The 15,706-nt window shown below is 33.8% G+C and overlaps 1 protein-coding gene across 1 annotated transcript; it reads right to left on the reverse strand.

Moving 5' to 3' along the window:
- Positions 1-205: 205 nt before the first annotated feature.
- Positions 206-15,206, reverse strand: LOC149422862 (heat shock 70 kDa protein cognate 4-like). Its single transcript, XM_089633013.1, has 2 exons — positions 14,999-15,206; positions 206-1,638 (listed from the first exon to the last, which is right to left on the reverse strand). The coding sequence occupies exons 1-2, from the start codon at positions 15,204-15,206 to the stop codon at positions 206-208; spliced, it is 1,641 nt and encodes a 546-aa protein (XP_089489139.1).
- Between the last annotated feature and the right edge of the window lie 500 nt (positions 15,207-15,706).

Below are 15,706 nucleotides of genomic sequence, written 5' to 3' on the forward strand. Positions count from 1 at the left end.
TTTGTTTTCATTCAACTTATTTTTAATTTGTATTATTATACTTAACATAAAATTGACCACTACAACGCGGGCATGTGCCTAGTGTGGTGGCCAAAAATTTACCCGTTTACTGTAATGTATAAACTTTACTGAATAAAGAACACAAAAAAAAAAATTTAATATGATCCATAGTCAGTGGTCACTCTCAAATAAACCATATTCTATATCAATAAAGATGTCTTTCATTTCTTAAATTGTTCTTTGCAGAAATAGCGATTCTGGTGGTTTCGTCCTCATGGCGATGCTTTTCTGCTTCTAAAATCATACGCTTGATTTCGTCCTGGGAATTTCGGCCTTCCTGGTTTTTGATAGTCAGACATTTATTTTGTTGGGTCATGTTTTCCGTCGCAGAGATGGTGAGAATTCCATTGACATCTAAGGTGAACGTCACGGATATTTTAATTTCACCACGTGGCTTAGGGGGTATGTTAGTAAAATTGAAACAACTCAGATGGTAGTTATCCTTTACTAGATTCCGCTCACCTTCATAAACTGCAATGCGTATGGTAGTTTGGTAATCGAAAGGGACTGTGTAACCTTCTCTAGTCTCTTTGGCAGGTATTGAAGTATTACGTTTAATCAATGTATTCATATTACCTCCAATGACTTCAATTCCCAACGAATGCGGGGTTACATCGTGAATTATGATGTTTGCTGAATCGTCCCCAGTGAGGATTGCAGCCTGCACTGCTGCTCCGTAGGCTGCCGCTTCGTCAGAGTTTAAGGACTTGTTCAGTTCCTTGCCATTAAAAAAATCTTTGAGAAGCTTTTGAATCTTCGGGATGCGGGTAGAGCCCCCTACGATCACAACTTCATCGATTTCAGCTTTGTGCATGTTGGCATCATTGAGACATTGGGTTACATGCTGAAGGGTGGAACAGAAGAGTTCAGTATTCAACTCTTCTAATTTGGCTCGGGTGATTGATGTTTGGTAGTCAATTCCGTCACACAAGGATTCGACCTCAATGGTTGTCTGAGTGATTGAAGAAAGAATTATTTTTGCTCGCTCGCAGGCGGTTCTCAATCGCCTTAGGGCTTTTTTATCTATTGTGAGGTCTTTCTCGTGTTTCTCTTTAAAATCGTTCACGCAATGGTTGACCAGTTGACTATTGAAGTCTTCACCTCCCATGAAAGTATCTCCACTGGTAGAAAGGACTTTGAAAATAACGGTGTCAATGGTGAGAATAGTCACGTCAAAAGTTCCACCTCCGAGATCATAAACAAGAACATTACGCTTACCAACTTTATCTTTCCCATAAGCAATAGCAGCTGCGGTTGGCTCGTTAATAATGCAAAGGACATTAAGTCCCGCAATAGTTCCTGCATCCTTGGTGGCCAATCTCTGGGAAACGTTGAAGTAAGCAGGCACGGTGATGACAGCATCCTTGACATCCATTCCGAGGTATGCCTCTGCGGTCTCTTTCATCTTTGTTAGAATCATCGCGCTTATCTCTTTGGGGCAGAAACTCTCCTTATTTTCCTTGTACTTAACATTAATCTTTGGAATTGAGTTGTAATTCACGACCTCAAAAGGCCAATTTTGCATATCTGTCTGGACATTATCTTCTTCGAATTTGCGTCCAATCAGCCGCTTAATACCTGTTGACATAAAATTAGGTATTGAAAATGTGATAAACGCCATTAAGTGCACTATAAAAATAATTTAACGCTGGACTGATCATAATTTTTTTTTTTTTTTCTATCTTCTCCCATCCATTGACAAAGGCGTATGGTTCCCACCCAGCTGCCAGGAGTTCAATATTCCTCTCACTCATATATATATATAAGTGAGAGGAATATAAATATATATATATATATATATATTTTTTTTTTGGTACATTATTTTGTTACAATTTAATAATAATTTATTTTTTACAATATATATATATATATATATATTTTAAATTATGAAAAATTTCAACTAAAATACAAAAAGAACATTACGTACAAAAATTAACAAAATAAAGATGACACAAAATATAAAAAAGTGACATAAAATTTGAGATAATCTGCCAATATCCTCTACACCAACGATAATATTTATTAAAGCGTATACAAATTTTATACAATAATTTATACTAGGTAGCAATAGTTCGCACTTACGGCGTTTGAAGTGTGCCAAGTTCGAATTATTGACAAAAACTTCTACATCATTTAAATATTTGTTACCAAGACTATGCAAACGTTGTACTTGGGAAGGAGAAGTAAAAATGATAACAAAACATTTTCGAAATTATGTGTGAAATAAATGATAGTTCCTAACTGTAAATGTAACGATAAATTTTGTTCTGTTCACTACTGTATAGGTTCACGAAATTATTTTTTAACAACAATATCAAACAATGAAATTGTGTCTTAAAATTTGTCAATCACGAAACCTATTAATGCATTCGTAAGGCGTGGTTTACCGCTTTTCACAAAAATAACCATAATCGGAAGAGATTCTTAATAAATTGGCAATTTTTATTATTCTCCAGGCAGCACAAATTTTAAAACAAATAAAATTAACTCATTTAGACATTTAAAACTAATATTGAAAATATATAAACCATAACTGTCTGATGAAAAAATTAAAATTAATAAAGCCGTTTGACAGAAGGCCGGTAACTGATGTCATTTTTATTTTTAAAATCATTAATTATTTTATTGATAGTCCTGCTTTATTGCAATTGATTTCATTCCATGTTCCTAATAAAGTCACACGAACTAAAAATAGCTTTTACTGCAGTAATAATGTCAACAATAATTTTATCTACCTACAGACTTGACGTTTCATCCTTGCTCATACTAATTTAAAGAAATAAACGCAAATAAAGCTATATTTAAGCAGTAAAAAAGTGCAGAATACATTGATTTCACGATCGTGCGTTGTTTGTGCGTTTTCAAACTTTAAAAAAGTGAATCTGTGCTCTATTACATTGTTTGTAAAAAAAGGACAATAAGACACAACAATTTAGTGAATTAAACAATTAACAAACAGTGAAACATAACGAAATTTAAAGTTTATCCTAAATATCTAGAACCTATTAAGGTTTTTATTAAAAAACGGTGTTTTTTTACTTCAAAAAAATATGAATCCACATCAATTCATGGATTCTGCGAAGGAGGCAATTGATGATTTATTGAATTGTGTACAAGATAAAGTGAATAAATTTAATAAAGAACAAATTAACTTAATTACAACGAAAACAAGTGCTATATTTGACTGGATGGGACATCTAACTCTTCAGTTATCTGAAGCAAAGGAAAAAATAATCGAACCAACATTTGGATACGGGAAAGTAGCTGAAAACCAAAATAAAATATTGGAAAGTGATTACAAATTAATAGTTTCATCGAACAATGCTGACGAATCTTCAGAAAATATACAAAATAAAATCAGGAAGAAAATTAACTTAAGTAAGGTTGGTGCCAAAGTGATTGGTGTTAATGCGATATCTAAAAATAGAATACTTATAAAATGTTCGACAAAGTACGATGCGGAAAAAATGAGTAAAGCTATCGGAGACGAGTTTAAAGACATCAGTGCTACAGAAATTAAAAAGAAAAGACCAACTATAATACTTAAGGGCATTGCTAATGACTATAATAAGGATAATATTATACAAGATATAATCGAACAGAATGAAGATATCAAGGATGTGATGATAGATAAACCAGAAATTGAGATGACGTTAAAAAAGATCTTGAAAAACAAATATAATAACACATCTAATTACATAATAGAAGTTAGTACTGAAATAAGAAGAAGGCTAGTATATACCGGTAAAATCTATGTGGGATACCAGAGAATACAAGTAGAGGATGCCCATCCTCTAGTGCAATGCTATCACTGCCTGGGCTTTGGACATACTTCTGTCAGGTGTCTTCATAAAGAAAAGGACAAACCATTGTGTACACACTGTGCTGGTGATCATTCCTACAAAGATTGTGCTAACAAAGATAAAGAACCTAAATGTAAAAATTGTGATAAAAAAAAATAAAAAAATGAACTGGAATATTGACATCAAGCATTCTGCAAACGATAAAACGAAATGTATTGTGTATAAAAAAATGAGCTTTTTAGCAAAAGAAGAAATAGAATATTGACTAGAAATAAGATTAAACCTGTCTCAAAGTAGATTTAGTGTTATTACATTTTATTACATAAATATTGTTATAAAAATTATAAAAAATCACAAATTAACTAACAAAAATAACATTATTATATTAAATTATTTTTTTAATAGTAATATCATAACGTCACCTTCAACAACATTTTTTTGTTTACTTAAACATGCATTTTTTCACTGTGTACTATATTTCACATTCATAATTATAAAAACAGCTTTTAAATTTTTTTTAAAATATGACAAATATTCTGGAATAACACTAGATGTAAACATACAGTTTATTTTATATTTATTAAGCCTTTATCAAAAATTACTTGTACCAATTAGCTTCAAATACAATCACTTTTATTTTGTTAAATATTTAACATTAAATTCTTCAATTTATACTCAAAATATGTCTGTTAAACAAAACAAGAAAACAATTAATTACCATCACGAATTAAATGGCGCAGAATAATTTTTCTTATATAGATAATGATAATGAAATAGAAAATAGTACAGTAAATAATTTAGAAGATTGGATAAAAAAACAAAACATAAATTCGTCTGATAATCTTGTTTGTATTCAATTAAATATTAGATCTATACAAGAATATTGGGATGTATTGCATATATATTTAATTAATTGTTTGAAGCATATTGACATTATGATGCTATGTGAAACATCTGTTCAAACTGAAAGTATGTGTATTTACAATATTCCTGGATATAATGCATATAACTACTGCAGGACTGATAAGTCAGGAGGAGGTATTATATTGTATATAAGAAACAAATTTGAATTTAGACTAAAAACATTAAAATCTATACAATCACTTTAGATAAATCACAATCACGATAGTGGATTTCGTAGATACATTCATAGTGATAAACTGTTTAAAGTTATTTGTGCTCAATTAGTGCAAATATAAAAAAAATCGTGATATAAAAACTCGATACGGGGACTCTTGTTTTGATTTACATAGAGCTAGACCGATTGCCCACCTACGAATTTTCAGGCGCAAAGCTGAACAGAACTAATACTCTGTTTCAAACATTGTTTTTTTTTTTTTTATGTGTCCTTATAAAGTAGTGTTTAATAATGAATCGTCCTAAAAAACGACACATAAGCACCATGATGTCTCCTAGTCCAGAGGATATAGGAGGAAAGTGCGTCACGATTGAGGATGCGGATGAAAACAGCTCGGTTACGTCATCCAAAGGCTCGGACGTCACCGAAGCGGAATATCCTTGCGCTTCAGGAGTAGATGTGCTCAATGAAACCCAAGCACATTTGACAGCTCTTCAACTTGTGTTAGCAGAGAAGCAATCTAAGGTCTCAAAAGACCAGCAGCTGAGGATCGCTAGAAACGTATCGGAAGTTTTCAGATCCGTATCTCAGCTGTTGTTGGAGCGAGAGACGATGCGTGCGGATTTAGCTACAGTTACAGCACAACTTAGAATGGCAGAAATAAAAATACGCCACGAGAAGAGGGAAAAAAGGCACCTTGAGCAAAAAATCATACAATTAGAGTCTGATCTCGGGCCTGTAATGCGGAGAGTGGCAGTGGCAACGGAGGCTACCCTCTTTTTTGCTGACATCGCCCGAAAACAGCCATATGATGCTCACCAACCCCCACCAATCACTCAACAAGGACATCGCGTCGGACCACCAAGACCTGCCGTTTGCATCTTTCCAACGGATGCGGACGCCACAAAGGACAGTGACGGTACGAAAAAAATGATTGAAGATACAATTCGGCCATCTGAACTAGGCGTTCGGGTCACGGGAATAAAAAAAATAAGAAATAAAGGCATCCTGATCAATACGGCAACCACGGGCGAACAACAAAAGCTATTAAATGCACCTTGCTTCGACAACTCGAGCAAACTGAAGGCCCGACTACCGTCAAAGCGTCTACCGAGACTGATATTCTTTAATGTTCCCCGGGACCTGACCGACGAAGATTTTTTAAGGATGGCTCTCACTGGTATTCCCAACGTTGAAGACATTGAAGAAACTATTGCAGGCTGTAAACTAAGTCACCTGGCTGGTGCTCGCACAGGTAACGCTTGTCACCGTATCTACGCAGTACCCGCTACCGTACGTAAATTTCTAGTCGAGCAAGAGAAAGTATTTATAAGCTGGACTATTTGCCGCGTCCGAGATTTTATTGGCCTTACTGTCTGCACCAAATGCTACATGATTGGTCACTCATACAAGTATTGCAGAGATACCAAACCCACATGTGGACATTGTGCTCAACAGAATCATACTGGTGAGTCCTGCCCAAATTCCACCATCAAACCAGTTTGCGCGACATGCACCAGATTTGGTAAGCCTGCTGATCACTCAACTGGAGATAGGGACAACTGCCCGGCCTACATCGCTGCACTCAAGAACGACCTTGCAACTATAGATTATGGAGTGTAACATACATGAGCATAAGTGCCTCACCATCGAGAATTATAATCCCGTGACGAACTGTCTACGAATAATGTATATGAACGCGAGAAGCATCCGTAATAAGTTTGATGAGATCGAAGAAAAAGTAAGAAGTTCGCGGTACATTGTACACGTGCTCGTCATTACGGAAACGTGGCTTAAGATTGGAGAGGAAAAGTTTTACTCCCTGAATGGTTACAAAAGTGTTTTTTCTTCTCGCCCCAACGAAGGAGGAGGCGGCGTAGCAATATATGTGATTGATACTATGAAGTGTGCAATTATTGAAAATTTCTCAAATGAAAATTCCTTTTTAGGTATAACGCTTAGTAGCAGTGATAGGAAACCAGTTAACATCTATGCTATCTATCGAAAACCCAACACAAATATGCAGGATTTTCTAATACATCTAGAAAAAATACTGAACGAAAGTAGACAAGATACATTAATATTCGGAGACTTTAACATTGACATATCCATATCCACACATTCTTCATTAAATTTTTGCAACATCTTACAATCTTACAATTTTTCAATACATAACAAAACATTTCCCACGAGAGTCACTGATACAAGCTGCACCTTAATAGATCACATCTTATCAAATAGGCAAAACATTCAGACTACTATATCGAATATTGATGATCCACTTAGTGACCATAATATACTTATTGTTGATTATAAGAACAACTTAAAAAAATGTTTTAATAATAGAACCAAATCCCGGATTACGAGACCCATCATCAACAGTATGTCAGTAAAATCCTATCTTCTTGATAACAATTTCACGATCAACTTAAGCAACTCAGAAGACCCTTTTAAAAGTTTCAATTATCACATTAAAAAGGCAATAGAATCAGGTACAACTACACCAAAAACAGGATTAAGAAGTCGGGTACAACTGAATACTCCGTGGTTTGATTCCAAATTAAATACATTAATCAAAGAACGAAACCAGATTCACAAGCAGTGGAAACAAGACCCTGGTAATCTTACTCTTGTAACACTTAAAAAGAGATTGAGAAATACCATTACTAATTATAGGCGAAATCTAAAACACAAATATTATGCGAACAGCTTTCAACAAAACCAAAATAACCCCACTAAAACCTGGAAAATCATAAACTCTATTCTATCAAACCGAACACATAAACCAACTAACGAAATAGAATCCCTTGTGGTAAATGACTGCGTAATTAAGGATCCGAGCCAAATAGCATCCGCATTTAATGAGTTTTTTCTCTCAATAGGAAAAAAGCTAGCAGCTACCATTCCGTCATTCCCGGATGACTGTAATACCGTTTTTGTGGAACCGAAGGCTTGCCAATCCTTGTACATGGCTAGGACAAACAAAGATGAGGTACTGAGGATCATCTCTAAAACTAAGCTGAAAGCAGCACCGGGACTCGATGGAGTAACACCATCAGTTCTTAAGACTTGTAAAGAAGAATTAGCGGGTCACCTTACAGAACTTTTTAATTGGTCACTGTCCTCGGGAAAGTTTCCAAATGAATTAAAGTTAGCGAAGATAATACCTATACACAAAGGAGACTGTAAAACATGTATCTCTAACTACCGTCCTATATCACTTCTATCGGTTTTTTCAAAAGTATTTGAGACCATAATCAAAGATAGACTCCTAAAATACATATCTGCGAATAATATCCTTACACCACAACAATATGGCTTTCGGAAAAATTCTAGTACTCAATGTGCCGCCTTTGATTTTATCTCCAACCTTCAACAGTATATAGACCAGGGTGAATATGTGGCAGCCATATTTATAGATCTCAAAAAAGCCTTTGATACGGTCGATCATGAAATACTCTTAAAGAAATTGGAATATTTGGGAATTGTTGGGAAGCCCCTAAATCTCCTCCGAAGCTACTTAGATGATAGATTTTGTCTTGTTGAAGTCAAAGGTGTCTCGAGTGGCTTAGGTAAAATCACATGTGGAGTGCCACAGGGATCAATTCTTGGGCCTCTGCTTTTCTTGCTTTATGTCAATGACATAACTAAATGTGGTATCTCTGGAAACCTCCAACTTTATGCGGATGACACTGTAATCTATTATCACAGTACAAGCCTGAGTGACCTGGAGTCTCAAATGAATGTAGATGTCTCAATTCTAGCTAATTGGCTGCGTATTAATAAATTGAGCCTCAATATAAAAAAAACGCACTACCTAACTTTCGGTAATAAGGATTATGTGCCAATGAATATCACACTTGGAACTGAGAAGCTCCAAAATATAGAAGTCACGAAATATTTAGGGCTATTAATAGACTCTAAACTTTCGTGGAATTCCCATGTTGAGCATGTGAAATCTAACATATCCCCAATAACCGGCGTACTGTACCGACTCCAAGGTCTTCTCTCTACATCTCTACTAAGGGCCACATACTATGCGATGATTCAATCCCATCTGAGTTATTTAGTTAGTATCTGGGGCACTATTACTAAAAAACAAATATCAGAAATACAAGTGATTCAAAATCGAGCAATAAGGAATATCTACCGTCTACCGTGGGATATACATATCAAAGATATATATTTAAAGACAAACATACTTCCTTTTACGGTTCTACCTAAATACAATATCACTTGTACAATATTACAAATCATACATAGATCCTCACACACTAACATCAAACCAGCATTTAATTCAGACATACACCAGCACAAAACACGGTCCCAAAATCTAATACACCTAGCATCGTCTACCCACACAACAAAATTTGGTATTAACTCATTACAATATATTGCATATAGACAATACAATGCATTACCTAAGGAAATAAAGCAATCAGTAACTAACAAAAAAATATTAGTTAAAACGCTTAAAGATTATTTCCTGAAAATGTTTTTAAACCAGTGAATTTTCGCTCGCTTTCATATGTTGGTTTACTATGTTTCATGTGTATATGTCTCTCAGTATTTCTAAAATCTCTATTCTTAACAATGTATTTTTCCTTTTTTATTTATTTTTCTTTTCCTTTTCAATATGTTGTATTTTTTTAAAAGTGTAATATCCTTGTAAAATGTATTTTATGTGTCTGTACTTCCCGTAATGAGTTTTATCTCAACTCATTGGGAATAATGTATTACTTACCATGTTTTTTGTAATACATTATAAATAAATAAATAAAAAAAAATACATTTTGAAAATATGTCAGGAAAGCTCATACTCCAGGACAAAACTAAAGTCAATATAATAGCTATCTATAGACCTCCTAATTTCAGTAAATCTTCATTTCTAACGGAATTATCATCATATCTTGAGACAATTAATAGTAAGGAAAATATTATCTTACTTGGAGATATAAATCTTAATTTGCTTGATGAACAAGATAATATTGTAACTTCGTATGAAAACTTACTTACTAACCATTATTTAACTAAATGCATCAATGTAGTAACCAGAGAAGCTGTATCAAATGGACAAATTACTCGCACGTGTATTGACCATATATTTGCCAAATTTAGAGGCAAGAAAATAACAGCTTGCGTGTGTGAAAATAATATTGCCAATCATTTTATCACTGCTATTAATATAAAATGTCATAAACGTCAGGTAGACTTTGCAAATAAGTATATTCAAATCATCTCACAAAAGGATATTGATAGACATATCGGAGATTATAACTGGAGTAAACTTATAGAGGATAAGGATTGTATTTCATTATATGAAAAAATAAAATCTTTATTTAATAAATTTTACAAGAGCAGTTCTAAAACGATAGTGCAAAAACCGAAAACACGACCTTATGCAATAAATGAATGGGTAAGCAGTGAATTATTATGTCAAATAAATAAAAGGGATAAACAATATAAAAAATGGAAAAGTACACCAACAAACAAAACATATGAAACAGAATACAAAAAATCACGAAACCTTGTCAATAAACTTTTAAATAAAGATAAAACTAACTACTATTATAATAAATTTAAAAACTATTTTAATGATACAAAAAAAACCTGGGATGTGATAAATAATATTTTAGGACGTAAACCCAAAAACGATTGTGATGAAACAATAAGACGATATATGTTAAAAGATAGAACTGAGGATTCTGTGTCAAATGATTTTGTGAATAACTTCTCGGATAGCATCAGCAACATGTTACATAAATGCAATCACAAAGCTACTAATATTGTACTGGAAGAACTGCCTCACAGTTTATTTATACCAAGAGCTACTATAACTGATATTGAAAACATTGTTAAAAAAATGAAAAACTCTAAAAGCACAGGTATTGACAATATAAGAATGTTTGATTTAAAAAGAAATATAAAAACTCTTGGGCCAATAATTACTCATTTAATCAATACGATAATAAAGCAAGCAAAAATTCCACAAGAATTTAAATGTAGCATTACTAGACCAATATTTAAAGGTGGAAAACACATTGAACTGGGAAATTATAGGCCTATTAGTATACTACCTGCGTTAGAAAAATTCTCGAAAATTTTTTATCAAATAAATTAAATAATTACATTGAAAAATTCGCTATCATAGATCCAAATCAATATGGCTTTCAAAGAAAAAAAAATACTGAAAAATTACTGCAAGATTTTTCCAATTACATAAATAATCAATTAAATAATAAATTACATGTTATTGTGTTATTTATCGATAACTCTAAAGCTTTTGACACAATTAACTCTAAAAAACTGCTAGAAACCTTAGAAAAAATTGGAATAAGAGGAAATGTGTTAAATTTATTTAAAGATTATCTTAGAAATAGAAAAATATGTACCAAAATAAATAATACTTTTAGTAAAACAAAGAATGTATCTGCAGGAGTTCCACAAGGTTCCATATTGGGACCTACACTATATATAATTTATGTAACTATAATGAAAAAACTTTTCTCTTTTGTTAAACATTTTGTATTTGCAGATGATACGGCATTGGTCATATCACATATAGATCTAAAAATTGCAATTGAACTCATGCAAATTGACTTAAATCAACTTTGTAAATGGTCACATGATGCAGGACTATTAATAAATGCTAAAAAAAACCAAAGTTATGCATATAAGATCACCTAATGCCATATTTCAATTTAATCCTAATATTATTTCTCATAGTTTTAATTGCATCCATAAAAATATCCCGACTAATTGTAAATGTGAAAGCTTAGAATTAGTTACAGAATATGTCTATCTTGGTGTTACAGTAGATTGCTTTTTCAAATGGGACAAACATATTAAAAAAAACCTGTAAAAGACTCAGATCAATTGCTGGCAGAATGTACACATTAAATTTTTTCCTATCAATTGAAACACTTAAAATAATTTATATGTCAATGGCAGAATCTATTATAAGATATGGATTAACCATATGGGGAAATACTAGTATAACCAATCTGAAACAAGTCCAAGTTAAATATGATTTAAGATTTTCACGGCCAAAAGTATTTTTGTTATTTGTTTTTGGGGTATTATGCCGTGTTGCGCTAACTCCTTCTTTAGCCAACGTTTCGGACAGCATTGCAGTGTCCATCATCAGGGCAGATGTCTTATTTGAGGTTGTGTTAAAACGTGAGCTTAAGTATGAGGTTGTGATACCGTGTTGCCAGCTCCAACCCTCTGAGCTAACATTAACGTATCATTTTTTATTCAAAGTGGTTTTCTTCGTTTAGCTCTGGTGTATCCGTCAATTACCGGATACCAAGAACTATTAAGCTTAGCTCCATCGTCTCTATTAATGTTTACGGGATTTTTATAAATTTCAATGGCCTCCGTAATCAGCCGTGCTCTTTAAGTTTTCGGTCTCCCCAGGATTTCAGGAACAAATCCAAAGTAATGCCCGGTGTCAATCAAATGCTCGGCAATTGCCGATTTGTCAGGGTGGCCGAGTTTACAAGCTCTGAAGTGTTCTGAAATTCTTTTGGAGATAGTCCGCTCTGTCTGGCCTACATAGACCTTGTCACATCCGGAACAGCTGAGTTTATACACTCCATCTGTTTCCAGAGGAAACTTAGTCTTTGCAGACCTCAGTAAGTCCTGTATCTTTGTTGTTGTTCCGAAGACAGTCTTGATATTTTCCTTTCTCAAAAGCCTGGCAATTTTGTCTGTCACATTGTGCACACAAGGCAGGAAGGCACAGCCTTTCGACTCTTGTTCAACTCTGTCTTCGTTTGGTGCAGATTTGGCTCTTATGATTTGCCTTGTCTGACTTGCTGGGTAGCCGTTACGCTCCAGTGCATCGGTCAGCTTCGTAAGTTCCGCTCCGATTTTATGTTCTTCGCATATTCTGGTCGCTCGGGTCACCAATGTATGGATGTAAGTCCTCTCTTCTGCGCTGGGTGGTGGTGCGAATCAGCGTGTAAGTACCGATTCGTATGGGTTGGTTTCCTATATACAGTATGCCCTAGGCTACCATCGTGTTTCCGCATCACCTCCACATCTAGAAAGGGCAGGATTTTATCTTCGTTTTCCAGTTCCATTGTGAATTTAATTTTATAAGTCCAAGTCCAAGTTGTACAAAACGCAATTGTAAAATTACTAGTCGTCCCTAATATTTTTAAACAGAGACATAATTCACCGTTGCTGTTTCAGAGTGCCAAAATTTTACCTGTTAAGGCTATACTATGGCAAAAAATCATAATTCAGTAAATATTTACCCCGCAGCATAAAGAAAAATTAGAACATAAATACAGTACTAGATTCACGCGCAATGACGGGTTAATAGTTCCGAAATTTAATAATAAATACGGACAGAGAACGTTTAAATACAACATACCGAAGATATTTAATTTATTACCTGACACTATAAAGCAATGTAAATCTATGAATAAGGTTAAATATATGGTGAAAAATTGGCTATCGGAAAAAAAAATATTTATTTTAATATGTATGAAAAATTGTATGAAAAAATTGTTAATTCTGTAGATATAAGATGTAAATTATAACTTTAAAAAATGTATTTGAAATTAACTTTAAGCACCTGTTGACAAGCCAATTCAATCGGCTTAGCAGGACTTGTTTGTTGATATTATGTACCTATTAACTATTTATTCAATAAAAAAAAATAAAAAAATAACAATTCGTTTATAAACTCCCTTAGATACCACGTATACTCGGCTTACGTAACCATGCAGAAGTAACATTTATTTTAATAGCACCGAAAGAACTTACAAAAGTGATTTTCACATATTTAAAAAAAAGCTAATAGATTAAATTTATTAGTCTGTCGGTGGCTGAATTGACATCGCGTTTGGGTCCTACCCAGGAGTGGTGTATTTAATTCCTCGGCTGGCTAAGTCCTTCATCCACAACACAATCAACATTTTCCGCTTACTGTGGTGGTAGTAGGATATATTGTCAGGTTATTCGTAATCCGGGAATGTTTGTCTTTCTTTTAAAACAAATTTTGTTTCCTATATTGTATATGTTTGTTACAAAATTAAGAGATCAAATTAGAATTAAAATTTAGTTTGCTTGGGAATTGTTTTATAGACCGTTTTTGAAAAAAAAGTTTTATTTTGTATTTAGAGGCAATTTTACATTGTACGGAAAGCAATAATATATTTCTAAAAAATCACAGATTACTGAAAATTGCATTTAATTTATTTTCTTTAACTGATATATTTCCATAATATGTATGTTAACATACATGACTTCAGTGAAAAAGAAAACTGTCTTTTAGTACAGATTTTACCAAATTTTACAGTTAAAGGCATTCAATTGAATTCACGGTGCACTTGTGATTCTCTTATCTTCAACATATATTTATTAAAATGCATGTTTGTTTGTGTGTTTGTCCATATAGACTCAAAAACTACAATACCGATTTGGCTGGAAATTTCTAAGTTTGTTCTTATTAGTGTCAGGAGTGTTTAGAAAGCGGTTTGAATGGTAGTAGAAATCGGGGCGACCAAGGAAGACTTAACGCATTATCTCAGCACTGGAAGAAAATATGGAGTTCAATAAAAGTCGATATAATGTAGTTTTTTTGATAGCAACAATGTGGTACACAGTAGTGAATGGTTGAAGTCGGGAACGCTTGTGACAGACATAGCACAATCAAGTGAAACGAAAACTTATAGAAAGTAAACTTTTTCTTTTCTTTATAATAATATTATTTCCATCTTAAAACTAAATCCAGTTTACAGGTACATTAGAATTCGGCACCTCAAAACCTTATTTCAAATCATTCAAATCCCCGAGCAACGCCTAGTTATTTTAGTCAGCTAGTATTTTAATAGAGATTAATACTGTTTCACCATAGGCATGTCCAGAAAATTTCATTATTTACCTACGTTCAGACCAGACAGTATTGTCATCAAGAGAAGTAGGTCATGAATGGGAATTCGAAATGACACAACTATCCGCTAGAACTGGACCAGATCAGATGATACCTTCATTGACATTTTACCAAACATAAAGCATACATTAAATTTCAATAAAATCTCACCGTAAATAGTGTTTTGGTGGTTCATCGCCATCTGGTGTCTGGCGGATTCACCTACAAAGCGCTCATTGTTCTTGAATGCCACACACGAGGGCGTGGTACGACTGCCCAGGTCGTTTGCAATGATCTCAACCTTGCCGTTCTGGTAGACCGCCACGCACGAGTTGGTGGTTCCCAGGTCAATGCCAATGGCTGGTGCTTTGGTTGCCATCTTAAAACATAATTTTTCATTTTTCAAGGACGACAATAATCAATTAATAGTCGACCATCCACTTAATTAATTTCGGAGTGTAAAATTCGTCAGGGATGAATGTTAGTGGATGGAAGAATGGAGGAAGAGGAACGATTTTGCTCTCCGCTGTTTTCATCTCCCTCGAACGACGTGACGCCGTAGAGATTTAGCGGTATCGGGCCGTTCGTTGCTTTCCCGTGATTCTTTTAAATTCAAATTCAAAATTGTGGTTGTTTTCCTTTCTTCAAATAATTTTAGAGTTTTTATACGGACCAAACAATTTATCCATATTCGTATAGCGTGTGCACGGGCGAAAACACATAATTCATATTTTTAGTAATAATATTTAAAAGCCTAACTTACAAATGTGTATTTTCATAAAATAATTAAAGTAACTCCTTCTGTTCCGTGCATCAGACGTACGTTGTAATCTACGCGTTTGAAGATGGCCCTAATTCATTTATTTAACGAAAAACACT

Source organism: Hesperophylax consimilis, chromosome 6 (assembly GCF_061612785.1).
Source record: "Hesperophylax consimilis isolate HC1 chromosome 6, BYU_Hcon_1.0, whole genome shotgun sequence".
Taxonomy (NCBI): Eukaryota; Metazoa; Arthropoda; class Insecta; order Trichoptera; family Limnephilidae; genus Hesperophylax; species Hesperophylax consimilis.